General features: G+C 45.1%; 3 protein-coding genes across 7 annotated transcripts; all 3 read right to left on the minus strand.

The window, feature by feature from the left end:
- Positions 1 to 12: 12 nt before the first annotated feature.
- On the minus strand, positions 13 to 14,361 carry LOC118301525 (clustered mitochondria protein homolog). Its single transcript, XM_035627122.2, has 30 exons — positions 14,066 to 14,361; positions 13,736 to 13,796; positions 11,662 to 13,101; positions 10,930 to 11,090; positions 10,660 to 10,831; positions 10,094 to 10,234; positions 9,482 to 9,612; positions 9,240 to 9,394; positions 8,591 to 8,716; positions 8,352 to 8,499; positions 8,063 to 8,155; positions 7,619 to 7,837; positions 7,124 to 7,299; positions 6,705 to 7,016; positions 6,444 to 6,571; positions 6,047 to 6,148; positions 5,815 to 5,915; positions 5,515 to 5,667; positions 4,882 to 4,944; positions 4,538 to 4,785; positions 4,342 to 4,426; positions 3,683 to 3,836; positions 3,204 to 3,343; positions 2,973 to 3,053; positions 2,728 to 2,853; positions 2,236 to 2,357; positions 2,014 to 2,107; positions 1,784 to 1,918; positions 1,628 to 1,701; positions 13 to 1,468 (listed from the first exon to the last, which is right to left on the minus strand). Exons 3-30 carry the CDS (start codon positions 13,055 to 13,057, stop codon positions 1,459 to 1,461), a joined length of 5,046 nt encoding a protein of 1,681 aa, XP_035483015.2. The 5' UTR covers positions 13,058 to 13,101; positions 13,736 to 13,796; positions 14,066 to 14,361; the 3' UTR covers positions 13 to 1,458.
- Positions 14,362 to 16,087: 1,726 nt separating this feature from the next.
- Positions 16,088 to 19,110, minus strand: ccdc92bb (coiled-coil domain containing 92Bb). 4 transcript variants are annotated; one of them, XM_035627222.2, is made up of 4 exons: positions 18,764 to 19,110; positions 18,303 to 18,453; positions 18,136 to 18,183; positions 16,088 to 17,308 (listed from the first exon to the last, which is right to left on the minus strand). In XM_035627222.2, the coding sequence occupies exons 2-4, from the start codon at positions 18,430 to 18,432 to the stop codon at positions 16,590 to 16,592; spliced, it is 897 nt and encodes a 298-aa protein (XP_035483115.2). In that variant the 5' UTR covers positions 18,433 to 18,453; positions 18,764 to 19,110; the 3' UTR covers positions 16,088 to 16,589. The 4 variants fall into 4 exon arrangements, with proteins under 4 accessions (XP_035483115.2, XP_047186586.1, XP_047186585.1 ...); XM_047330630.1 differs by having other exon boundaries at positions 18,303 to 18,481; XM_047330629.1 differs by having other exon boundaries at positions 18,727 to 19,110.
- A 1,095-nt stretch (positions 19,111 to 20,205) lies between these two features.
- On the minus strand, positions 20,206 to 24,275 carry LOC118301499 (F-box only protein 40-like). 2 transcript variants are annotated; one of them, XM_035627077.2, is made up of 9 exons: positions 24,179 to 24,275; positions 23,764 to 23,800; positions 23,042 to 23,609; positions 22,413 to 22,849; positions 22,009 to 22,188; positions 21,260 to 21,501; positions 20,954 to 21,085; positions 20,529 to 20,832; positions 20,206 to 20,430 (listed from the first exon to the last, which is right to left on the minus strand). In XM_035627077.2, exons 2-9 carry the CDS (start codon positions 23,764 to 23,766, stop codon positions 20,227 to 20,229), a joined length of 2,070 nt encoding a protein of 689 aa, XP_035482970.2. In that variant the 5' UTR covers positions 23,767 to 23,800; positions 24,179 to 24,275; the 3' UTR covers positions 20,206 to 20,226. The 2 variants fall into 2 exon arrangements, with proteins under 2 accessions (XP_035482970.2, XP_035482969.2); XM_035627076.2 differs by having other exon boundaries at positions 22,413 to 22,852.
- Between the last annotated feature and the right edge of the window lie 445 nt (positions 24,276 to 24,720).

Raw genomic sequence — 24,720 nt, forward strand, 5'->3', positions numbered from 1 at the left:
TGAAACTAAAACTGTTCAGAGTCCAGAGTTCTTGGGGGCAGAGGGGAGGGGAGGGAGGGAAGGGAGAGTGTTGAGCTTCCCTGACAGCCTGATGAATGAAACTGTTTGCCAGTCTGGTGGAACAGGCTCGGAGGCTCTGGTACCTTATCCCAGGTGGCAGGAGGCTGAAGAGGCTGTGTGAGGGGTGGCTAGGGTCAACTACAATGCTGGTTGCTTTGCGGGTGAGGCGGGTTTCGTCGGTGTCCAGGAGTGAGGGGAGTGGGACACCAATGATCAGGTTATTCAGACGTCATCATTATTATCACTATTACAATGTAGTCAAGTTTGAATTCAATCAACTTTATTTGTCAACCCGTTTCTCTCTTGAAATGAGCAGCAGCAGCAGCAGGACAGACTCGAGTGATGTTGGCAAATCTTGCAGCTGCTCCATTATAATGAAACAACTCCCAGGAAACTATGACCAATGATAATAATAATCTTACTCCTACTATAGATGGGTACATTGTCACATCAACAATTCTAAGCAATACATTGAAATATAAGTAATTTTGGTCAATATCTAAAATGAGAGTTCACAGTCAATACAGCCTAATTTTCTCAGTGAACCAACTAACTGCAATTCCACTTCAAACTGTGGGCTAATGCTTTGATCCAGAGACTTTTAGGAAGACTTTCCCTAATTTGACTTATTGCTAATTTCACTAAACTCAACTGCAAAAATGCGTTCATGGCTCAAGTGTGAAACCCAGTGGACACACAGGGGATTGCAAGGACACAACACGTCACAGTATGACATTTTAGTTCTCTGATGTACACTTTCAGTATCCTGACTTTAATACACTGATTATTAATACTAATACAGAGTGTAGGGTAAATGCATGTTTCTGACAAAAAGGAGGAGTGATATACATATTTGAAAAAAAAAACAAACTCACAGTGAACACAACCATTCACGCCATCAGGCAATTTATAGACTGCAATTAAACTTAATTGCAGGTTTTCTCCAGAGAACACACACACACACACACACACACAAACACACACACGCACACACACAATAATATGCAGACTTGACACAGAAAGGCCAGTTGTGCCATCAGGGTGGAACCTTCTTGCTGACAGTGCTAACCACTGCACCACTGTGTTGCCCAGCTTCATTCACAGATTCCATATATTTCAAGTGTCCAAAGTTGTTGTCCAAAGTAGTCTAACCTTCTTATTAACAGCAGCAATGTGCCTTGCTTTCATTTCCAATTGCTGCTCATTGCCCGTGGTCATTTTCAGAAGTCTGACAAAATACACAATGTTCTAATGAATGTAATTAGCGGCTCCTTTAGTACATGTTTCAGTTTTGTTGTCCATTGTCTGCAGCTCTGAAGTCTTTATGCTTTAATAACTTCCCAGCTCTTCCACTTGAACCTTATCCTTTCCTTTCATCCCAGTGTCCAGGTCTTCAACTTATTTTGCACTAAAGGGAAAGACATAATACATAGAGTGTAAGAGTGAGGAAATCATTGTTTATTTTCACCCTTTATCACAATAATCAGCAGGCGAGATCACCATTACAAAAACCACATCAGTCGTTATTAATGTTGCCGTGACTGGGAGTGGGTGTTTTAATGTTCACCTGAGGGGAATGAGAACGATTCCACATGTCATGTTGAGCCGCTGAAGGATTGCCTGAAGGCTCGGATTGGAAAACTGGAGAAAAACGCAAATGAGATGAAGTATCACACAGCTTGTATTGATTATTATGGAAGTGGACTTGACAAACAGTACAAACCTTCGGAGGTGGAATACAGGCACTCGGCGTGTCACTGTAAATATGGTTGATGACTTTCTGAAGGGCCACGGCCTGCTGCGTGAGGCTCTCCAGGTATTCTGAGCTTTGCTTCGCACTCTCATGGTTCTCACCGACCTTCATATGTGGGACACAATGAAGTCTTAAAATTATGAGCATGTAGCATCAACGTAACACCAGCAAACGGGATATTCCAGCATTTTAAAGCACACCTGGCTCTTATATATTGAATAAGCCTCTTTCTCGTGTTGCAGAGCAGATCGAAACTCTCCCTTGGTCTCGTACACGGTGGCGAGCAGATGATGGCTGCACAGAAGACAGACACGGAGAGGCGGAAGGGAATAGAGGCTCTCAGCAACCTTTATTTCCAAGCATTTCTTAAAATTTTCAGTCATTGTAGCCAGGAACGTGGAGATAAACTTGTGGTCACTCACCTGTGTGCAAGCCTCAGGGACGTGGCCCCGCGGTATTTTGACGTTAGATTCAAGGCATTCTGTAGGAACTTCAGGGAAAGCTCGTACTCCATCAGTCCATGAAGTACTAGACCCAGCATACTCTAATGTAGTAGAGCACAACAGGGACATTAATCAATAATTTCAAACACAAGATGTAGTTTTACAATCTAGTACAAATTAAAAGTGTCTACATGTTGAAGCCCAGCCTGAAAAATCCCAAGAGAGTACTGGTGAAAATCAACTTTCTCAAGGTTGCATTTTTGTTTGTTTGGATAAAAAAAAAAAAACACTCTTCAAGCTGTATTCCATGTTAGGACTTGATTCAACACTTTGACAACTCCAACGCTGACTAAAGAATGTGCATAAACTACCACAAACGTGTAGAATAGATCGATAACATTGTAATTGTACAAGTCAAAAACAAAGTAAAAGGAAAGAAGGCAACACTTTGCAGGTGAGCTTCTCGCTTACATCCAGCAGTGCCACCTGTGGATGGTCTTCTCCACTCACAAGCAGCGTGAGGTAGCGAGCGCGGTATAGCAGCTGTAAGGCGGTCCAATGCTGGCCTCCAGCACAGCAGTACAGAGCAAGGTAAGTCTGAATCACAGATGGGAGAAAACCTCCAGTTAGGTACAGCAGGATGTTCGTGAGAGGAAAACAGCAGTAACAAGCTCCACGATCTGTCCGTGGATCGATAAGAAGGTGAAGGGACTCACATAGTCTTGTATGGTCTGTGGATGGTCAATACCTTGGACTCTCTCACTACTCATAACAACCTTTTCCTGGTGGCTCAGAGCCTGAGAGACGTGGATAAATCACAAAGCAGGTCAAAGCATGTACTGCATGATATCTTGAATAAAACTTGATCGGTGGGCGATGATTCAGATAGGAATCATTAACAATGAATTGGTGACCAAGTCATGAAAGGGATTCCGATGCACACTTACATCTGCAAATTCCCCCGAGATGTAGCTGAGCCGCCCCAGGAGACGCAGGCACATGCACACGTCCTCGTGCAGGACCCCGCAGACGCTGCTGAACAGAGTCAGGGCCTGGCTGATCAACTCACAGCCGTCTTTGAGAAGCCCTAAAAGCAAAGGTTGGACATTTGTAGTGAGCACAAAATGTACACAAATTTCCCCAACATCTGCTGCTCGTGTGAAGTGCACTGAATCCAGATGGTTGCTCTCAACCAACTCAATGGTTTTACCCATCAGCAGGTCCAAATCTCTGCAAATCAATGTTACGTGCGTGCGCGATCTTGTGTTTTAGAGTTTGGAGATTTTGTATATATTTGTTGAGCCAAACTATTTGTGGATAAGTGACCAAGGTTAAGGATCGGTCACTTCCAGCACCCAGACGAGGCCGACATGCTATCCCACATGTTCTGTATTTGATGCAGCTGTACACGTTTGTTCTCTCTCACCCTGCTTTACTGCCACCTGCGCGTGTTGCACAAGCCGTGTAGCATCCGTCGCTGTAGGTCTGAGATGTTTGACCACAGGGAACATGTTGACGACATCTTCCTCACCAAACGCCGGCCTGTGTCGAGACTCGAACACATACTCCCTCAGCTGTACCTGAATACAGAGAAAAGGAACAGCTGCACTTGGTAAGAGTTTTACTTTGCAGCAGATTTCAGTTTCTTATGGGGCTTGTTGGACTTCAGCCGCCAAAGATCCGCTAGCCTCAAGTCAGCCCCCGGACTAGTCTCGTAGCAAGACCTCAGTTTTACTTCAATAAGTATCAAAGATGAACATCAATTTTTCTCCCTGGGTTTGAGAAGATAGAGGTGTGGCCAAAAAGATGACCTCAGATCTATATCTCATCCTAATAAGCAGGTTTTGCCTCATGAGCTCAACTTTCTACCAAAAGAGAACTTGCACTTGGGGAAGAATATTTTCTATTTATCTCTCTTGTCCTTATTGTTCACTTTGTTAGAGCCAAGAAATAAAGGAGCAACTTCAGAAGTGATGTTTAATGATTGAAAAGGTGTTTTTTTCAGCAACAGCTCTCCTGGTACAGACAGAATATTTAATTCAATTGGTAAAGGTAGGATGAAGAGAGGCATGTCAGATGTCAAACCTGGATGCCCGTCTTGATGGCGATCTCTCTCAGCAGGGAGATCCTCTGAAGGCCGTGCTTTTCGATCACTTCATCTATACTTTCACTGGACACAGAGAGAGTGAAAGGGTAAAATCCCGCAGCACACATCCAGCTACACGCATACAGTAATCACACATACACACAAACACACAAACACATATATATATATATATACCTATCAATTGTGTAGTGGTAATAATCTCCGGCCTCAGTCTTGATCCTGCTCCACAGCTCACCGGGGGTGAGCCTCGCCCACACGCTATCCGTCACCATGGCGACCCGGCTCCCATGGCTCCGTCGACGTCGGCTCCTGCGGCGAGAGTGTAGCTCATCTGAGCAGGAGTCGTGGACGCAGGAGGAGGAACTCAAGAGGCAGTTCAGGAAGTGACTGACAGCAGCAGAGAAAGCTGCGGGCTCCACATCCTGAGAGAAAGTGTGAGTTGATATGAGAAAATGATTACATCATCGTGAAATATTGAATCTTAATATTTTTACGTTTCCAGTATTTGAGCGTGTCACCTGAAGATAGGTCTTGAAGACGTGTTTTGCACTTCTGATGATGACTTCACTGATAGAAATTCTCTGTGAGGGAACATTTTATCAGTTATTTGCTTAGGAAAACCTCATCATCCTTTAAAAATCATTCATGCTTTGTTCCAGGTATTTTGTCTGTATCTTTACTAGTGTACTATAGTGTCGTTTGTTTGATCTACACATTCTTTTGATGCATGCTCTTATGTTTTTGTGAGAAAAAGATAATTTGGTGGACAGTAAAGTAGTATTTGGTTCTGTCATATTAACGTAGGACAATGAGTAGAGAATACTTCAGCTCTTTGATCGTTTTTAAGTTTAATTGAACTTTGAACATAACTACGACGGAGATGAAAAGATGAAGGAGCAGCATAAAAGTCTGCATTTATTTTTCTCGCTACTTCAGTTTACTGGATTGTGATATTCTATTGGTCTCTAGGGGTTATAATGATAGTGACAGTATATACTGACCTTCTGTCTGGAACAAAAACACAACTGTCTCTCATGTCATTAAAAAAACAAACTGTTACTCCTTCACCAGAAAAAAAAAAAAGGATGTTTTGGAAATTTTACTAATGTTAAAGTAAACTCCGACCCTACAGTTAATGATAGTATAGTTACCTCTATGTGGCCGAGTCTCCCTCCCTCCTCCGCCCTGTGCAGCTCCCTCAGTAGGGTGCCCAGGTATCTCACGTTCACTCCCTGCTGATGTAGCACTGAGGTCAGGGTCACTCCATCCATCGGCACTGTTGTGTGGTCGAGACAGTCCCTCAGCTGGCACACACACACGCACACACACACACGCACACACACACACGCACACACGCACACACACACACGCACACACGCACACACACACGCCATGTGTCTTTCCTTTTTGTGCATTATATACTGGACATGAATGCTCCACTCACAACTCACCACTGCTGGAATCTGATTGGACAGAAGAAAAGCGGCCGCGTCCCACAACAACTTCCTCTGCCTCCGAACGTCCTCGACAAACTCAGGTGCGAAACGAACACCTGCAGCACAGACACCCAGTTCAATCTTGGTTAGTTTAAAGTAAGAAATAAAACATGATATACTTGGCCGTGTGTGTGTGTGTGTGTGTATGTGTGTGTGTGTGTGTGTTAATATATAATATATTCGATACCTGGGGAGCAAACATCGGGATTGAAGCGGATGTCAAAGCAAGAGTCACTCACTGATCCAACAGCCTTACACGCTTCCACGATCACATCTCGTCTCTGAAATTCTACAAAAATAAAATTGAATATTCATATGCTAATGAAGATCATGAGATGTGATTGAAAGCTCCAGAACAACTACTAAATTAATATTGTGATGAGACTGTTTTGCCACCTTTTTTCCAAGGTCAAGCATTAACACTGAAACCTTCTACTTAACTATAACATAGTAAACTTACATCATGTCATATTAATGTTCATCCTTTCTGTGACTAAATTTTTGTTGTTCTCTGCAGTTCCACCGTTTCTCAAGGTTAATCAATAAGTTTATATTATTTCACATCATTTAGCTGTTTTATTCACCCATGTCAGCGCCGGCTGTGTCTCCAGTTCTCGGCTCACAGACCAGGTCTTCACTCTGCTCTTTAGCTTTACCCTGTTCTTCCACTTGCCTGAGCCCCTGGGCCACCATCTTGACATAAAGTTCATACCTGCAACAGAAAAACACAAGGTTAGATGAATAAGGTACTTTGCTTGAATCTCTCAGTTCATCCTGCTGGTTTGAGCTGATAGATGTGGCTCCACACGGGGCTCCTTAAGGACTCCTTATTTCCTCTTCCTCACCTGTGCTGGACGAAGGCCTCTATCAGCTCCGGTCTCAGGCTCGCCAGGCTGTGACGATGTCGCCGCGGGAAACCGAAACTCTGACACTCCTTTGGCACCTCCTCCCCAGTCTCCAGCCTCTCTGAGAACTGGAAGTTGAGGTCAGGGGGAAAGGTGCGCAGAAGATCCAAGATGTACGGTCGTCCGTCGTTACCCAGGATGCCTTTGGTCTCGGCGCCGGAGCAGAGCTCAACTGGGATGTTGTTGTGGTCGAGCACCTGGTGACGCTGGATTCTCAGTGGTTTACTGGTTTTATCCAGTAGCTCCAGAAACCTGCAGTAAAACACACAGGGTTACATGTTCAAAGTTTTACTTGATCAAGATCTACAAACTTGAAATCATAGTGTGACTGTTGAACAGTGTGTGTGTGTGTGTGTTACCTGGGGTGCGTGGAAACGGTTTCTCCATAGTCATTCGAGCCGTACACGACACTCTGCTCCTGATTCTTCTCTAGTATCCCAGGAACAATCGTCTGGGCGATGACACGGATGCCGCGATAATCCACCACAGCTGTCCCAAGTGTGTGGAGACCGTCTGTGTCGACAGACGCGTATGCCTGTATTAGAGAAGTTTAATTATTTTTGTGTTGATGATGTTGATGAAGCATATGGAAGCCTTCCTGACAGCCTTTGGAAGGGATAAGATAAGATAAACAGCATTAGAAAGTGAGAAGGAGAAAACTAGTCCATGCAACTGCAGGGAGGATTCTTATCTTCATGTATGACTGCTGAATATCATTCTCCCTTAAATATCCAAATATCACGTTTCAGAATTACTGAATGTAATGCTTTCCCCTCTGCAGCAGACAACTGACAAGATGAAACACATCCCAAACACCTCGCTCCTCATGCAGGTATGGTTGTCAGGATCTCTACCTGTCCTCCTCTCAAGTCGCAGATGGCAGCAGCGTGAGCAGCAGTGTTGCCCCCCAGTGGGCGGTAGTGCTCAGATATGTCAAAGCCCAAGCTGAAGAAGAGGTTGTTCCAGATGAACATCTGCATGTGAGGCGCCTCGCCCGGGTTTATCGGCACGACGTTACCGTCCACAATGGCGGCGGCACCTTGTGTTGCGGCAGCAACAAAGTCACTGTTGGTCTGGTGGCAGGTGAAACAAAAGAGCAACATGATCTAATGTCAGAGCAGGAAGAGAGAATTAAATAATATTCAAAAACTGAACAGCGCATAGAGAAGTGTCGGCGAACGAGGGAGTCCAACATACTTGTAGTCCGTAATCTGATAACCTCACTTGCCCCAGGTCTGCGTCTCTGACCGACCTGGGGCAACATTGTGAAGAAGAGGTTAAGAAATCTGTGGTCCCACCTTAAATATGCTCCTCTCTCTGTGCAGGCGCTCCTGAAGGGAGTTCCTGGGGAGCTCCCTGCATCCCTGCAGCTCCTCATTCCAATCCCGACTCTGTGGTCAGCACACACAATCTAAACATCAGCTTTATCATCACCTTCAGTTAGCCTTAGATGCACCGTGATAAAAGCTTTGTTTTGTGTCGCACGCGCATAAATGCATGTGCCCTGATTTCTGTATGTCACTGCAGTATTACATTTCTCTGCATTTTCCAAATTTAGCCTGATTCCCCTTAATTTGTGTCTGCAACCTGCCCGGCTGTGTGCTTGTCCTGGCCCAGGTGACTGGTTTGTGTGTCCTCCGCTCGGACACAGTCGAGGGTGTGTTCTCCATGAGGGGCCGTCCAGGCGAACACCTGAAACGGCGCTGCGAAGCGCTCGTAAGGGTGTTGCTGGACTCTGGTACAAAGCAAGAGACAGAATACATATTTCTTTTAACAAGCTTAAATATGCGAGTGATAATTTACTTTCTGCCAGACAGTCTGCTCACCTTCTCTTCTGCAGGGCACTGAAGTTTTTCCTGAAAGCAGGACTGACATGACTCAGCAGTTCAACGAGAGAGTGGCACAGGAGTTTGGGAGCTGCAGGTTTTGGGTTGAAGTTGAAGGCAGTTGACCTGGAGCAGTCAGAGCACACAAACTGTAGCACGAGTTGAATCCAGGTGAGTTTCTACAATCCTCATCGTACACTAAGTACACTTAATATTGAGGCAAAGTACAGATGAAACAAATTTGCAACTTTGACCTCAGATGACGATGACGTTGGAAGAAAAGTTATTACTATCCATCCTGTGGTGGACATGAATTTGACAAAATTCATTGCAATTCATTCAATTTCAGCGCTCAGCAATTGAAATATTTCCAGATAGGTAATACTTTTGACCTGCTGCTGGCACTTGAGGAGAAGCCTGGCAATCTGTTAAACCATTCATATTCATCCTCTGGGGACCATGAATGTCGTAAACAACCCATTTGATTTTCGTAAGTTTCGTAAACAACCCATTTGAAGAGTTGTTGAGATATTTCAGTCAGGACAGAAGGGGCGAACCGATCGACACTGCCATCCCTCACACTGCCACAAGCTTGGCTCAAAACGTAGCAGTTGGCAAACTGACAGTGGCGGAACAGTTGAACACTCACTGGTTGAGGTAGAAGCCACGTGTAGACGATGTAATGTTGAGCTCCCTGTCTTCCATAGTCAGGACATTGAGGTACATCAAGTCCCCGTGCATCTTCCTGTTCCCTGGAGGAGGGTTCCAGCTGCTCGTGGTCAGAACCCGCAGGCAATGTAATGGCTGTAATGACACTTTCAGAGTATTCCACTGTTTCCTTGAAGGTAGTTTAACAAGTCACATTTGCGACGACAAACTCCGATCTCTCACCTTCCAGTCATCTCTGACGGGCTGCAGCGGAGTGAGTGGTCGGTCCTTACATCCAGGGAGGACGTACTCTGGAGGCCTGCAGTCAACGGACTCCTTTTCAGAAGCTCGCCTCTTCCCCACTGTTTCACTATCTGAAAGGATGAATATGGATGATCAGTGACCAGTGAAGCTTTGAGGGGCAGGATGAAAAGGCGGCTTTGAGCTTTCTGTAACACTCTGCCTGAGCAGTGACAAATGTTGAAATCCATAAACGTAAGATTACTATTTCCTCTACAGCCTGGCTTTTGGATAAATATGGTTTATAGACATTGGTCACTTACTTTATTGGATCTATGTGGTAAATCTTATTCTAATTAACCTGTCTGGTTTTATTATTACGATAAACTTTTATTGACTTCATTCATCATTATTACAGCTTTTAAAATCATTATTTTGATATTTCATTCTCAGAATTTGTATTTGTTTAAGGGATGTTAAGGGCTCATCTGTCATTTGAGAAACACTTTGAACTGCACTGACCTGGGTGGTCAGGTTGCTATGCAGATACAGTTTGATTGATTGATTGCTGGATTGACAGAAAATGCTAAGACATTTTCTTCAGACACTTCTCACCCTTGTCTCCTCTGGTGTAAAAGGTGAGGTAAGACAGTGAGCTGCCGTTCACGCCGTTGTACGCGTCTGCGGGGTCGAGGCTCCTCAGAAGATCACAGACATGTCTGAGATGGAGACGAGCGTCTCGCACGGAATACGAATCTGCAACAAGATCAGAAGAGATGCTTGTGAAGGGTTGAATTCAATCTTCCACAAAGTGCACGATGAAGGGAAGGCGTTCCTTGTGGCTGTGTTGCGTTTCATGAAAGAAGATATGAGATACAAAATTAAAACTGTGAGAGTAAGAGAGAGTATAAGAGAGACAAGCAGAACGGGTGTCAAAAATCCCTGATGCTATGCATTTGAGAAATTTGAGAATGTGTCTTGCAATCCACCATGGTCAATATTTTCTCACAATTTAATAGATCAATTAATATCACAGGGCCTTGGGAAATAAAAACACACACCATATAAATGTATTTTTCGAAGAATGCAACCGCATGCATTCATAGTGGGGCTCATAGTGAGGTTTAAAGTGATTTGAGTGTCTGAAAAAGAAGAAAGAGGAGGACGGATGGAGTCGTTACCCTCCACCAACTTGATCAGCGCCCCGTCCTGGATGCCCTGGACGGAGCGCAGCTCGGTGAGGCTGTCGAGCACGACGCCTCCCAGCTGGAGGGAGAAGCGTGTGCGATGGCAGGTGACCTCGTGATCCATCAGCACCTGGTGCAGCTCCGCCACTAACATCTGGCCTGACACCTGAGGGCAGAGGAGAGGCGTAGAATCGGGGTGACTCAGAGAGACACGAAGATACAGAGTATCTTTAGGAACAATGACGATAGTAGAAGATGCAGAACCTGGAGCTCAAAGCTTTCTGTTCCCGGAGGTTGAATTCTGAAAGTAAATCCCGCCTCTTGGAGATCGACTGTGTCCCGGATGCTAAGCTGCTCCGTTTTGTCAGAAGCACACTGCTCCAGGCGGCCAGCCTTGGAGCTTTCTTCATTTTGATTTGAAAATTCTGCTGACAACAACACATAAGACACAACAATGGAAGATAATCTTATGCTGAATGGGAATTAAAAATGAAAATAGAAGATAAACGGTTACAATGCAATGCACGGAAATCAGGCAATAATCAAAGGTAAAGTAAAAATAAGAAACCTTATAGTTACATATAAATGAATATTGGGAAACATCAAATCCTTAAATGGAAAATGAAAAGGCTTACACTGAAACATGTGACTGAACTGGAAACATAACATATATTATATAACTAAAATGGAGAGGGAAAATAAATTCCAACTTCGTCTTTTCTCTTTGCCTCTTCTCCATTTCAATTTGCCATTACGATATCCAAATGTACTTTTCCAGTTTCCATATAATTTTTTTTACATTTTATCACTGCCTCATGATTTTATCCTAAGAAAATGAAAATAACAATAGTTTAGCCATTTTCTTCCTAATTTCTCCATTTTCGGATTTAATTCCGAGTAAAATGAGCCTGTGCAGCGTGGTGATGCCCTGCGCAAGCTTCCAGCAGAACCAGCATGTTTGAATGTGTCCGGGCAAAGATAAACACACAGACGCACCTGCGCCATGCGGAGCAGCCAGAAACAGCCTGTCCACTGAAAACAAGGTCATTCGCTTCATCTCAGCTCCGCCGGCCTCCGCCTGTGACGGAGCTGCATCCAGCTCCAAAACCTGCTGCGGACCACTCTGGTGGTCGTCGTCTTCCTCCCACTCCGGTGGGAGGAACTTTTCCTGGCATTGAATCTCTTCGGTGTTTAAAATGGGGGGATCTGCTGTCTGGTCCGTGTGGTCTTCAGACAGATCTATTTTTGTTTTCGTGTGGATAATGTCAAGGTCCTTTTCATTCGCGCTTTGACGTGACACACGTGCCATCGGTTCATCATCCCGGCTGCTCTGCTGTGTCACGTCGACCCGACACTCTGCAGGGTCAAAGTTCTCCACAACATCCATGTTGTCGATGCCGTACTTTGTTGACTTCCTCTCTGGCTCCTTCTCCTCCGTGTTGTCCGCCCCGTGTTCAGTCCGCATCGCTGAGGTGCACTGAATATTTCCTTCTTTGTCAGTGTGGTGCTCTGTCGGGGCCACGTCTGCGTGTTCCTGGTCAGCAGAATTCTTCTGCTGCAACTCAAAGACTTCATCGGCGCTCGCCTCCTCTTTTGGCTCTGTACTTTGTTCTGTTTGAAATGAATGCTCGTGGATGTGATTCTCTTCAACCTGCCCGGACTCCTCCAACCCAGCAAACGTTTCTATGTGAGACCAGGTTCCCGAGCTCAGTATCCTTTTACTTTCTTCATCTGATGGCTTATTAGTGGCAATTTCAGAGGGTCTCCCCCGTGATGTTTCTGTTTGTACCTCAAAGAGCACATCCACCTGTTTCGGCATTTCAGGTTTTTCCTCAGCATCCACAGCCGTCTCTTTTGTGGTGCCCCTTTGCGTCGTAACTTCTCTCTGTACAGTCTCATTATCGCACACATGCATTTCTGTTTGTGTCTGAACTTCTGCCTGAGACTCAGTCTGAGTCTGCACCTCCGTACCCATCTGTGTCTCCATTTCCGTCTGCGTCTCGACCTCAGAATACCCCCTGATTCTCCCCGCGTGGCTCCTCTCTTGTGCTTCGTCACCTGGCTCGCACACCCTCGCTCCCCCACCCCGTCCCTCTTCCTCCTCAGACACCAGCAGACACACCATCGGCTCCACCAGAGTCACGTCCCCTCCCAGGCTGCTGCTCAGGATGATGTCAGGAAACAGGAAGTGGCCTGGTTCGAGGCAGGGGTTTGTCACACCTGTGGAGACGGTCAACAGGTCGTCCTCCGGGTCGTGCTGCAGGCCCGGCGAGTAACAGTCACTCTCTTCGCTGGATAGCAGAGGGGATCTTTCTGGGCCACCCCGGGCCGGAGTGTCCTTACACTTAAAGAAGCGTGACAGTGTTTGACAGCATTGAATTATGTTTCCCATGATGCAATTTGTGTACAAAACAGTAATACGGCTGTGCAGGTGGCCTGAGGAAGAAAAGATCACAGTGTTTACTGTTTTATTTTTGTAGCTTCTACTAGCAACTCTGCACAAAGTAATTTGAGCTTGCATATTAAAAAAATTGCAAGAAACATGGGCATAAAGCCTATCAGACTGTAAACAGGCAGAGAGTTAAGCCAAAATCTACCAAACCTTTAATTTAGAGGAAAAACGCTCTCCATACGATCCCACATCTCAGAGGGGGGAAAAACTGTAAAGAACTTTAGCTCAAAATCTTGTTCTAGCGCTTTAAATATAATCTGCTTGTGGGAGTGATGTAGAAGTGTAGTCCACTGTGTGATATCGCCGTTAATTACAGGTGCAATAGAACATATCTGAATGCACCCAAAACATTCCTTCATCAAGAGATTTGCACCAGAGAGGACAGTAACTCTTTGAATCTGTAATGCATTATCATCTTGAACTAAGCTGCTTAATGTAAACTGTGCAAGGCTTTGTCACTGTCACGTGTGTGTGTGTGTGTGTGTGTGTGTGTGTGTGTGTGTGTGTCAGTGCGTGTGCCTGTCTGTGGGGCAGGTGTGAATACACGCAGCTAAGAGCCTTAGACAACAGCTGATGACAGGAAGATTACAAAGTGTTCCTGCGGTGGTGTCAACTTACAGTGGAACGGGCCGGAATACCTTCACATGAGCTCTGGAATGATGTTGGATATGTGGGAAACCTGGGGGGGGGGAGATGAAAATGAATGATGAGCAAAAAAATGCCTCTGAGTTTTGTATCAATGGTAAATAATCATAAATAAATCAAAACACTAAATAGACACGATTTAAATATCTTGGCCCCAAATAATTTTTTACAAATGTAACACACCTTGCTCAAGCTCATGTGGACGCGCTAGTGCAGCGGAACACACATGTGAGTGAAATTCAAACAACAGAGGAATAAAACAGCAGTAATATGACATTAGTGCAATGAATCTATGGGTCCTACCGGCCAGTGCTGAGGGAGGGAGTGACTGCCAGTCTGTGTCATCTCCTCCAGTCTCCTCTGCTGTTCATCCATGCTGAAATCAGAGAGCTGACCTTCCCCAGGCTTCCCCTCCCGAGCAGGAGGCTCCCCTCTCCTCTCCTCTCCTCGAATCCACGTTACACAAACTGTGTTTCAGTGCAAGTGTGTGTGTGTGTGTGTGTGTGTGGTTCTGCCCTTCATGGCTGGAGAGGATCTGTGAAGGAGCCTGTTAGGCCACACATGCACATTCACACGCTTAGTACCCACTCGAGTCCAGAAGAGGGCAACCTCTGTGCCGTTCATGATGTAACTTCCTGTGTTCACGACGGTCTATGTACTCTCTATCAACCTTGAATGTGAGCATGTGCAGCAGGTGTATAAATGCGAGCAGCCGGGAGGGCGTGCACCTTTTTACTTTTGCCCTTCAACAACAAAAATCTCCAGTATCCATGTCTCATTGCACACTTTCATGGGAATTGGCTGGAACCCATCTCTTTGGTTGCCATGGCAGCGCTGCAGAGAATCATTAACATTCTGAGCACAGTCTCCAAGACAACGGGGGGGGGGGGGGGAACGTTCTAGAATGGGACGTTTGCTAGGAGACAAGTTGCAGATGACTGAAACACGTGAGCAGCGTTTTAGTTTAGTGTATTTTTGTGTTGTTACTTAAATAAAAAATGGTACTTGATATCTCATCGTAATTGTCAATAAAAGAACCAGTGAGTTGATGAATGGATCTGAAAAAACAATGTTTTAGTCATTTTCAAGTCATCAGTATATTTTTTCCTGTTTATTTACCAACTCACAATGTTCGTTTTTTTCACCACAGTGAGTATAGTATCAATTTAATTCAGTGTAGTTTCCTTTTTTCACTGTTGCATTAAAATTGTCAGCTGCTTTTGATGATTGAAAAATTGTAATACAAATGATAATTCAAATTCACCTTCAAAAATGTCCAGTCCGCACGTTGCACAAAAATCTGGATGGTAGGGGGGGATAAAGCGGCGTCTCCACTTTTTCATGGTGATATATAAATTGTTCTTACTATCTAAACTGCAAGCTGGTTCAGTAACTATGTGAACAACACGTGTCTGTGTCAAGTTTTTCTTTGAACTTCTCAGTCACTTACAGCAGATCTGACCCTCCCAGTCAAGGTTTGGTTGTGCTGCCACCGAGTGGATGGAGTAAACATAAAAGCTTGTGTGTAACACTTTACTTTAAGTCCCCCTACATCCCATTAAAAAGAAAAACATATAGATTTAATAGACAGTTTATATTGCACACTACAGTTGAAAGCAGATTTTAGATGTATTGACTGTATGTGTATGTATGTGTATAACTCCTCCTGCAGGCTCTCGTTACTGGATGCTGCTGTATATTCATATAATGAATGATAACAGAGTAAAACACATTTTAAAATTACATATAATATGTCTTCATAGGAGGCTATGTAGTGTTAATAAACACCTAAAATGTATCTCGTCCGGTTCCCCTCCTGGGCAGCTTTCATTGGGGTCCGGCCAACTGGGAGGATATCTAGTGGTAGACCCAGAACTTACTGGAGGTGCTACATATCCCATCTGGCCTAGGAACGCCTCGGGATCCCCCAGAAAGCTGGAAAGTGTGGCTGGGAAGAGGGATGCATGGAACACCCTGCTTCGCCGGCTGCCTCCACGACAACGATTTCGGATAAGCGGAATATAATGGATGGATGGATGGACGGATGGACGGACGGACGGATGGATGGATGGACGGATGGACGGATGGATGGACGGATGGATGGATGGATGGATGGATGGATGGATGGATGGATGGACGGATGGACTGATGGGGTTCTGGGTCATTGCATCGTTCATGCTGGCTCACTGTCATGACTCACTGAGACACTGAAACAGAACAGAGCCATTGTTAAAGCCATTAACAACAGCTGTGCTTTTTTCATTACATACGCTCAAGTCAAAATGTCAGCCACGAAAAATACTTTTTTAAAGCCTTGAAAACAGACAACACGACAATAGAAACATTGTTATGCCATTACTAGGCACATTGCATGAATTTAATAAAGTGCAAATCATACAAAATGTCCCTAAGCCTTCTAGAGTTACTGTCTGAAACCGGAAGCCGGTTGCCACTGAACACTACCGTGTACGTGTTCACAGACCCGAAGGCGAGGCGACTAATTACTGGCAAAAGCTGAGATCAACATTGATAAAATCTAGAGGAATCCATAGAAAACGCTTCGACATTTCAGTCTTTCTTTGAGCGATTCATTTCCTCACTTTCAAGTAGCATCAATGTGACAAATTTCTGTAAATACGTCTTTGTGTGGGGTCGATCACACACTCCTGTGCAACTAACTCTAAATATCTAATTCACTTCCTGAAATCTACAGACAATCACAAGGTTACATCTCTCTCATCTCAAGCTTTGTCTAGAATAACCGCATCAGATGTTCAATGATATCGGCAGAGGCCTGCTGGAAGACGATGTCACCTCTCCGTCTGTATCACAGAGCGGTTTCTCCCTCTCCTGCTCCCATGTCAACCCTCCTGTGCACCCTGCTGTCCTCAATGTCCTCCCACTCGTCCTCCATACCCTCCGCATCCTGCATTCTGATGGGTCGGTTCAAGCGAAGGAGGCGGTACCTAAGCGGCACCAGGAAGAGGGCGGGGTCTGGCATGGGGAGTGGCCTCTGCGGCGACGTCACTCTCTCCTGCGGGACGCAAGCTCTGACCATCTCCTCCCTCAAGGAGACACGCCTCCTGTGTCTCGCCTCGGATTGGCTGGGAGAGTCGGGAGGAGGTGGAGACAGAAGCCAGTCGGAACCCTCCCCTTCATCATCATCATCTTCTTCTTCTTCTTCTTCCTCGTCTTCCTCTCCTTCTCCATCCTTTCTCATGGTTTCCTCCTCCTCTCTCTCTGCAGCAGACTCGTTGCTCTGCCGTTGATGGAACAGTTTTAGGCGCGCGGCGTGGAGCTCGTGGCAGAGGGTCGACGTGGTGGCGTTCTGGCGTTGCAGCTCGCGGCTCAGCAGCGTGATCTTGTGGCTGCGGCGCTTCAGTTCCTCCAGGAAACGTCGCTCCTCTTCCCTGAGGCTCCTGCCGAGTGCTGACGACCGTGCCCGGCCCGCCCGCAGCTCGCCACGCACAGTGACAATCATGCACTGCTGGTCCTCCAGAAGACGCTCTGCGGCCGCACAACGTGCTGCCAGCTCTGCCTCCTCCTCTGAGGAACACAAATAAACACATGCAATTAGGACTACGGTATATATGCACATCACACAGACACATAAAATAGTGCAGCTGATGAGACTGTTCCTTTGTGCGGTTTTCTAGAACTCCCTGCTTCATCAATCCTTCTCATAGTGCATTTAATACATTTCCCCTTCTTGTGCTCCTTCATGCTTCGTGCTTTATCATTCAGTGAAACCTGGATGATGTTTCTTGAACGTTACTCCAAAACTGAAAGGCCGCACTTACTACAAATGTCGCTTTTATCAGGGCTTGCTGGACTTAAGCACATGACAGATGTGGATGAAATTATATTGTTTGCAATACACGGCATTCACAGCAAAAATATGCAATACAAAAATAAATGTGCAATGTTGTGAAACAGTGCTTTGGTCTCCACCATAATGTCTTCTAACGTCTTCTATCTATCTATCTATCTATCTATCTATCTATTTATCTAAACTGTATTTAATGTGGATGCTGTATGTACTGCTTCATAAAGTCAGTATTGGTGTAGTGAATGGTGCATCAAATCAGTGCATTCCTACAGATATAAGGATAAAAGCTCATTGCCTGTATATATGGGATATTACACTGCTAAAATATGAGTAAATATAATCAGAGATAATGTTTATAGTCATGCAAATGTATGTCAAATATAATGCACGACATTCAACAGCTCATCATTACGTCGTACATTTTCTATTCTACTCCTCCTCTGTGCCAGCCCTTGCTCTTTCCCCTTAGAAATTATAATATCGAATTTCAGCTTCTCCCATATGTCCTTTGCCTTCCCGTCAGCGAGGAGCTCTGAAAACTTACCTGCTGTGTTTCTGTCAGGGAACCTGGAGTCCAGCTCACAGCTTAGCTCTGCACACAAGACCAGCAGCAGTAGAAGAAGATAAGACAGGTGGTCAGGTTGTTGTCTCTTTTGAAAGGAGACACATACAGTAAGGAGATGGAGAGCAGCGGGTCACCAGTGGACTGACCGTGGCAGCGCCTCTTCAGGTGCATGATCTCCAGCTGCAGGCCGGTCAGCATGGCCCGGTGCTCCTGTCTCAGGAAGGCAATGCCTCTCTCCACACTGGCCACCTGCTGCTCCAGCCTCCCAGCATCCATGGCTGAACCCCTCCGCACGGCCTGCACACAGGGGTTGGGGGCCGGATGTCTATGTACAGTTACAGCAGTGACCCAATTTGAGCTCTGACACACAAACAGGATAGAACTGTTTCATATTATACAACTAATGCAATCAATGCCTCTATTACAGGGTTTATTCTCTGCAACATGTAAGAGGCTTATTGGAGGAATTCTCCAGTGAGCTTATTTGCTGAAGCCCTCCTCTCTTATTAAATCTCACAGGTTTGATTTTTTGCCCATGAAAGGCATTAGATCTCAGCGCTCAGTCTGTACCTGTGACTGTGAATCCATCACGCTGGCCGTGGCCTACCTGGATACTTGACGCGGTATCCTGCTCAAAGCGCTTCTCGTGGATCCTCGTATCGCCCCGAGACCTCCGTCCTTGGTGCTGCGGAGACGGAGAAGAACCAACGACCCTGTGCAAAATGTGCAGGCTGCGAACTGACGCTCGTCGTTTCTGTAAGATGCTGCGCAGGCGAGATGCTGCTGCAGCTGCAGCTGCAGCTGGATCTGGATCTGGATCTGGATGGCGGGTTTTTTTCTTCCTCTAAGTGTGAATGGATCCTGCAGCTGCTGCAGTCAGTCGTAATAACCTCGTCATAACCTTCTGGTTGTACGCGCAGTACGGTGCCGCTGCTGTACTCGCAACAAAAGCATCCTGGTATGGGGGGTGATTAGTGCCACAGAACCCGGAGGAGCAGGAGGGGGAGGAGCTTCATGGAAATGATGAGACCAGCTGTTGCCAACAAGAAAGGGAATGTTTTTCTCTCTCATTCCACCTCTGGTCTACAATGTACATATGTGAATAGATCTATTTTTCCATCATTCTTTTGGAAAGGTTTATGCATTGTAAAAGGAAAAGCAGCAATAATATACCATTTTTTGTCTGTTATTAGCAAAATGGGAATAAGTGTAGCAAGTAAAAGTGCTCATTATGAAGAGTGGCCTGTTTTTATTAGACCTTATGGATTTGTTATTATTAGCGTGTTTAACTATTAGCAGATTTTTGCTATTACTTACTATAACTACTACTTAGTATACATTATTGTGGTTGAATCAATAATGATGTTCTATGTTTAATAATGTTACACAAAGTGTCTAGTTACTACAACTGTTGAATTATTGTAGTTGAGTAAAAATAACATAATTTCCTTCTAAAATGTTATGGTAAGAAAATTGAAATACACATTTGTAATATTGAGTATGTAAGTAGGTAAAGTACAAGGACATGGACAGCCTCACATTGAAGGAAAATTCTCAAAAATAAAGGTTCATGTATTCAGGCTAATAGATTATTTTCCGCTTGTGATTTATCTCATTATTTTCAATTAATCATTTAGTCTGTAAAATATCAATATAATGAAAATGTAAAAATATTGACAGACTCATTATGTCTCTGTCTCTTCATTATAGTTTTCCAAAAGAATATTTTTGAATGTCCAAAACCCCATAAAATATTGAGTTCACCATCATATATGACAAAGAACAGCTTTTAAAACTAACACTTAAATTGTAGTTTTCCATAAAAATGACTTAAACAATTATTTGATTATCTGACAATTTATCTGTCTAAAATGTAGCAGTAAATACATTAAAACTGCACATATATACTGAGAAATACTGAGCATCAAAAAAGAAAAGCTGCACTAGTCCAGGCAGATTTCATTTGCAGAGCTTCTTGATATATTGGTTGTAGCAAATCATATTTACACTCGTCCAAACATCTCATTAAATAATACACAACATGGCAGGTAGGATACAATTGTTTTTTTTTCATCTGTTTCCTGTGAAAAGGTTGACGAGACTCATTCTCTCTTGGCTGCAGCTCTGCTTGTCACTCATGCTGGGCAAGGGAACAGGCTCTCTGTGCACAGAGGTCTCATAGTACGGACAGACCTTCAGGTGAGCAGATATAGGAGGGATGTCAGACATATGCCACGAATCCACTGAGGAGAAGAGGCGACTGAACTCCCATACCTGTGGAGAAAGAGAGGGAGGATCAGGAGGCAAGAAAAGGGAAACATGGATCACAGTAAATAGTGGATGGGTTGGAGGATGTAGTGTTCATATCTCACAGGTTTGGCCCTCCACTTGGCTCCTCCATGTGAGTAGGTCTTTCTCTCCCAGCGGAGGGTGACCATCCCTCTCTCCTGCAGCAGAGAGGAGCACACCTGCCTCATGAGCCGGGACACCAGCGCCAGCTGGGACAGGGACAGGCCGTCCAGGAAAGTGGCCATGTGACACAGCACCTCGTAGGGCAGCGAGCTCAGAGAGTCCTCCCCTCCTCCTGTCCGACCTCCTCTCTCCTTCTGAGGCTGGGAGGCGTCACCCAGTGAGGCTACCACGGTCGGACGCAAGTTGAAAGTCCTCAGCTGCTGACTGTAGTGGCAAAAAAAATTAATAAATGGTGATTTCATTCAAGAGCAAGAGCAACACCAGTTTTGGCAGACTCATATATTAGAATCTGGGCCGATTAATGTGAAATGCGAGTTGCGCTCACTTGTAGGTGACGGTGGCCTTATGGGTGGAGGGCTGAAACCTCCTCTGGCTGTAGGTACATCCCAGATACGATAGGGGGCATCTCTGCTCAAACCAGCCACTCAGACATGTCTGGATGTCGCTGTGGATGTTCCTGGAAAGGAGATAGGAGAACTTTTATATGACCTTTACATAACTGATCCTACCAGTCAACATCTCCAATTGGTCGCATCCTCTTCATTGTTGGTCCTTGGAGAAAACAGAGATTGACTGCTGAAAGAGAGACACGTGTGAGGAGTCAGGATGTCAGCAGGAATCACGTTCCCACCTGAAATGTGTGGCGAACTCTCTGCGGTGGAAGGTGTGACCACAGAGGAAGGTGAAGACGCAGCTGGCTCTGCTGTGTCTGCTGTTCACGCTCTCCGCCTGCAGCTGCAGCTGCAGCCTCTGTGGTCGGTCCACCATCACCTCGGCCAGGGTCGTCTTCCTTTTGAACGGAGCCGAGCGGAACGAGTGCGTCTGCGTTCCCACGTCGACGTAGAGCCCGTCGGCTCCCTTTGACACGCTGATCTGCAATGAAACCAATTAAGATTAAAGGACCATACACATGTTTTTATATGCATTGACAGTTATAATATATTTTTTTGCAGATGTGAAAACCTTTTTTCACAGAATAAACAATGCAGAAAAGATCTGCATTCATATTTACATTTTAAGTGAAAAATATTTTCCCTATTCAAATTCAAAATATTATTTATAGTTATTAACAATAGTTTATGTTTATAATAGATGATAAAAATGTTATGGTTAAACGTGAAATATCAATCATAAGGGTATGATTATGACATATTAGAAATCATTGCTTGTAAAAAACTAAAATATATACATATACATATATATATATATATATATATATATATATATATACATGTGCATGAGAACAAAAGACAGATGACCACTTTGCTGAAAGAGCCAAACTGAAATTGTGCTGAGAGAGGATGAAAAAAGGCCTTTTGTCCTCCTCATCTGGTCACATGTGCAGTTTATGTATTTTTTTTTTGTCAATACTTGACCGACCTTGTGACCCATGACCTCCTCCTCGGCGTATCCCAGCAGTGTGGCTGCGGCTTCGTCACTGAACCAGGCCTCTTCGCTGACCCCGAGGTCAGACGTGTCCACGCCGCGAGGCTCACTCTGGGCCCTCGCGGTCGTGTCGTACAGATTGACCCGCTGCCTGTAGTGATAGCTGTCAGGGACCTGGTAGGGAGGAATAAATGAGATGATATTACGTTCGGAGATAACGGTGAATTGCTATTAGGTCACGTTGTCTGCAGCGTATTGTGTTGAGGTTTATATCTCAAAGCTGAATTGGCCAACTTAGCACAAAAGTGGCTGCATTTGTCTGTACAATAAAATAAACTGTCTTGTTCCTGTTTTGAAGGCTGCTTGGGTAACAAAAAAACAACAACATGTAGCTTCACCTTAAAAGAGCGTAAAGTCTGGACAGGAATAGGCTCCAGGCTGCCGTAGACAAAGTCTTTCTCCCTCGGCGTGCAGGCCGCGATTTGTCCGAAGTTGAGCAGCATGCGCCCGTGATGCACCACATACATGTTGTACTCCTGCGGGGTGAGATCCTGCCTCAGGCGCTCCAAAACCCCCTCCTGCCACGGGGCATGCCCCGACCTACTTGTGTCCGGTGGAAGGCAGCTTTCCCCATCCTTGTCTGTGTCTTTGTCCTGGGCCATTTCACCGGGCACTGCGTTTTGTTTGGGATTGTCCAGGTTTGCCTGAGCGACGGCGCAGGCACCTCTCTCCATGCTGAACATCATCTCCAACAGGTTGAGTTTCTCTTTGCCGAGGACTGGCCCGCCGCGGTTCTGCTCTGTCTCTTCCACATTATTCACGCAGGAGCTGTTTCCTGCTGAGATGGATGTGTGGAGACGTATGGGAGTCCATAGTAGAGAGATAAGAGAAAAGAAAAGAAAACAGCTTATTACTCATTACAAATAAACCAGTGTCACATATTGATCACACTTGATTGAATCCTCAGAAACTTAGCTGATTATTTTGTTATTTTTTGTTGTTGTTATCTTTTTGACTAATCATTCACCTTCATTGGCATCATTGTTTGTGACACCATTGGCGAACCCTCCCGTTGCCGTCTCCTCTTTCTTCTCCTCCTTTACTTCCTCCTCCTCTTCGTCCTCTACCAGCTCTGGATAGAGGGGCCTCATCTTCAGGCGCCCATAGAGGTCTGACTGATCGACCAGGGCCATGGCAAAATCCAGAGCCTCCCCCTGCCCCTCCTCATTTTCCTTCAGCACATTCTCCTGCAGAGCGATGTTGCTGTGTGGGTTTGTGTCGTCTGTCGGCCAGCGGAGCCAGTCCATGGTGCAGCACAGCACGCTGGCCGGACACACCCGGAGGTGAGCCGCCTGCGAGGAGCGGGGCAGCTGGACGGGGCAGCCGAACCCGGCGTTGAGGCAAGGCACCCTCACGGTGGGGCAGAGCAGCAGGTGATCCTCCTCCTTGCACAGGTGGAAGAGAGCTCCGCAGTGCAGGCGGCAGGGGATGACTGCGCAGCACACGGAGGCCTCCACCCGAGCCCTGCAGCGCCGGCTGTAGCAGGAGTCACAGTGGACGTGCTGTCGCACCTTGGAGGCGCGAGATCGATGACTCTGATTGGACGAGACGGAGAAGATGAGAGATTTAGTGAAGGAGAAAGATGGAGGTATGCAGGATGGAAAGAGAGCATTTTAACCAGGGTACATCAAGGCGGTATAATGTTTTAACATTGATCAGAGGAAAATTGAAATGGTTATCAGTGCTCACCATATCTACAGGACTTTGAATCAGACGTTTAGTAATCCTGCAAGGAAAAACACAGAACATGGACATAAAGATTCAAATTTTTGTGAATCAGATCAGTGATTTTCAACAGTTTTCACTATTGACCCTTATTGTCTACAGCCATGCTCGCAGCTCTGTGGGCCTACACAGCAGAACTGTGAGCTAAATGCTAACTTTAACCATGTTCACCGTCGTGTGTTGGCATGCAAACATTGTCTAACTGACACATAACAAAAAGAGCTGAGGCTCATTCAACGTAAATGGTAAACTGTATAAAAATTTGAATGAACACAAAAACAAACTGATATATTCAACTTCTGCTCACAAGTAAGAAAAACATATTGAAATTATCAAAGTGATTCAATTCTTTCACAATGGACTCAAACTTCTGCCTTACCAAGGTTCCACTGCAGACGTGTTGTTTCCTCTCTTTGGTTTTATAGCATTACTTTCAGTCACTGTGCTCTTGCAACTGGCAGGTTAAAATTAGCCAAGGAGCTCCAAGCAGGTTCAGCAGGAGAAATAACTCCCCCCCCCCTCAGTTTCTTCACTCCGCTCCTCTCGGGGGATTCAAGTCACAGCCACCAAACTGCAGCAAATACTTCAGAGCTTGTCCGTCTGGGGCTGAATTAATGTATATATATATATATATATATATATATATATATATATATATATATATATATATATATATAAACTCCTGTTTCCAATACAGATTAAATATATGTTGGAATGACTAATAAAACACACACAAACAAGCGTTTTGATGATTCTAAAATTTCCACTACAAGACAGTGTTGGAAAATGAAATCAGACTCATTTTACTCTGCACAGGTTGAAATCAATTAACCAGCGGCACGGCAGTATGCATGGGTGGAAAACAAGTGAGAGAGATTTCCTGTTGGCTGAGTGAACTGGTAACCCAAACCAAGTTTCTGA

Source organism: Scophthalmus maximus, chromosome 2, assembly GCF_022379125.1.
Source record: "Scophthalmus maximus strain ysfricsl-2021 chromosome 2, ASM2237912v1, whole genome shotgun sequence".
In the NCBI taxonomy this organism is placed as follows: Eukaryota; Metazoa; Chordata; class Actinopteri; order Pleuronectiformes; family Scophthalmidae; genus Scophthalmus; species Scophthalmus maximus.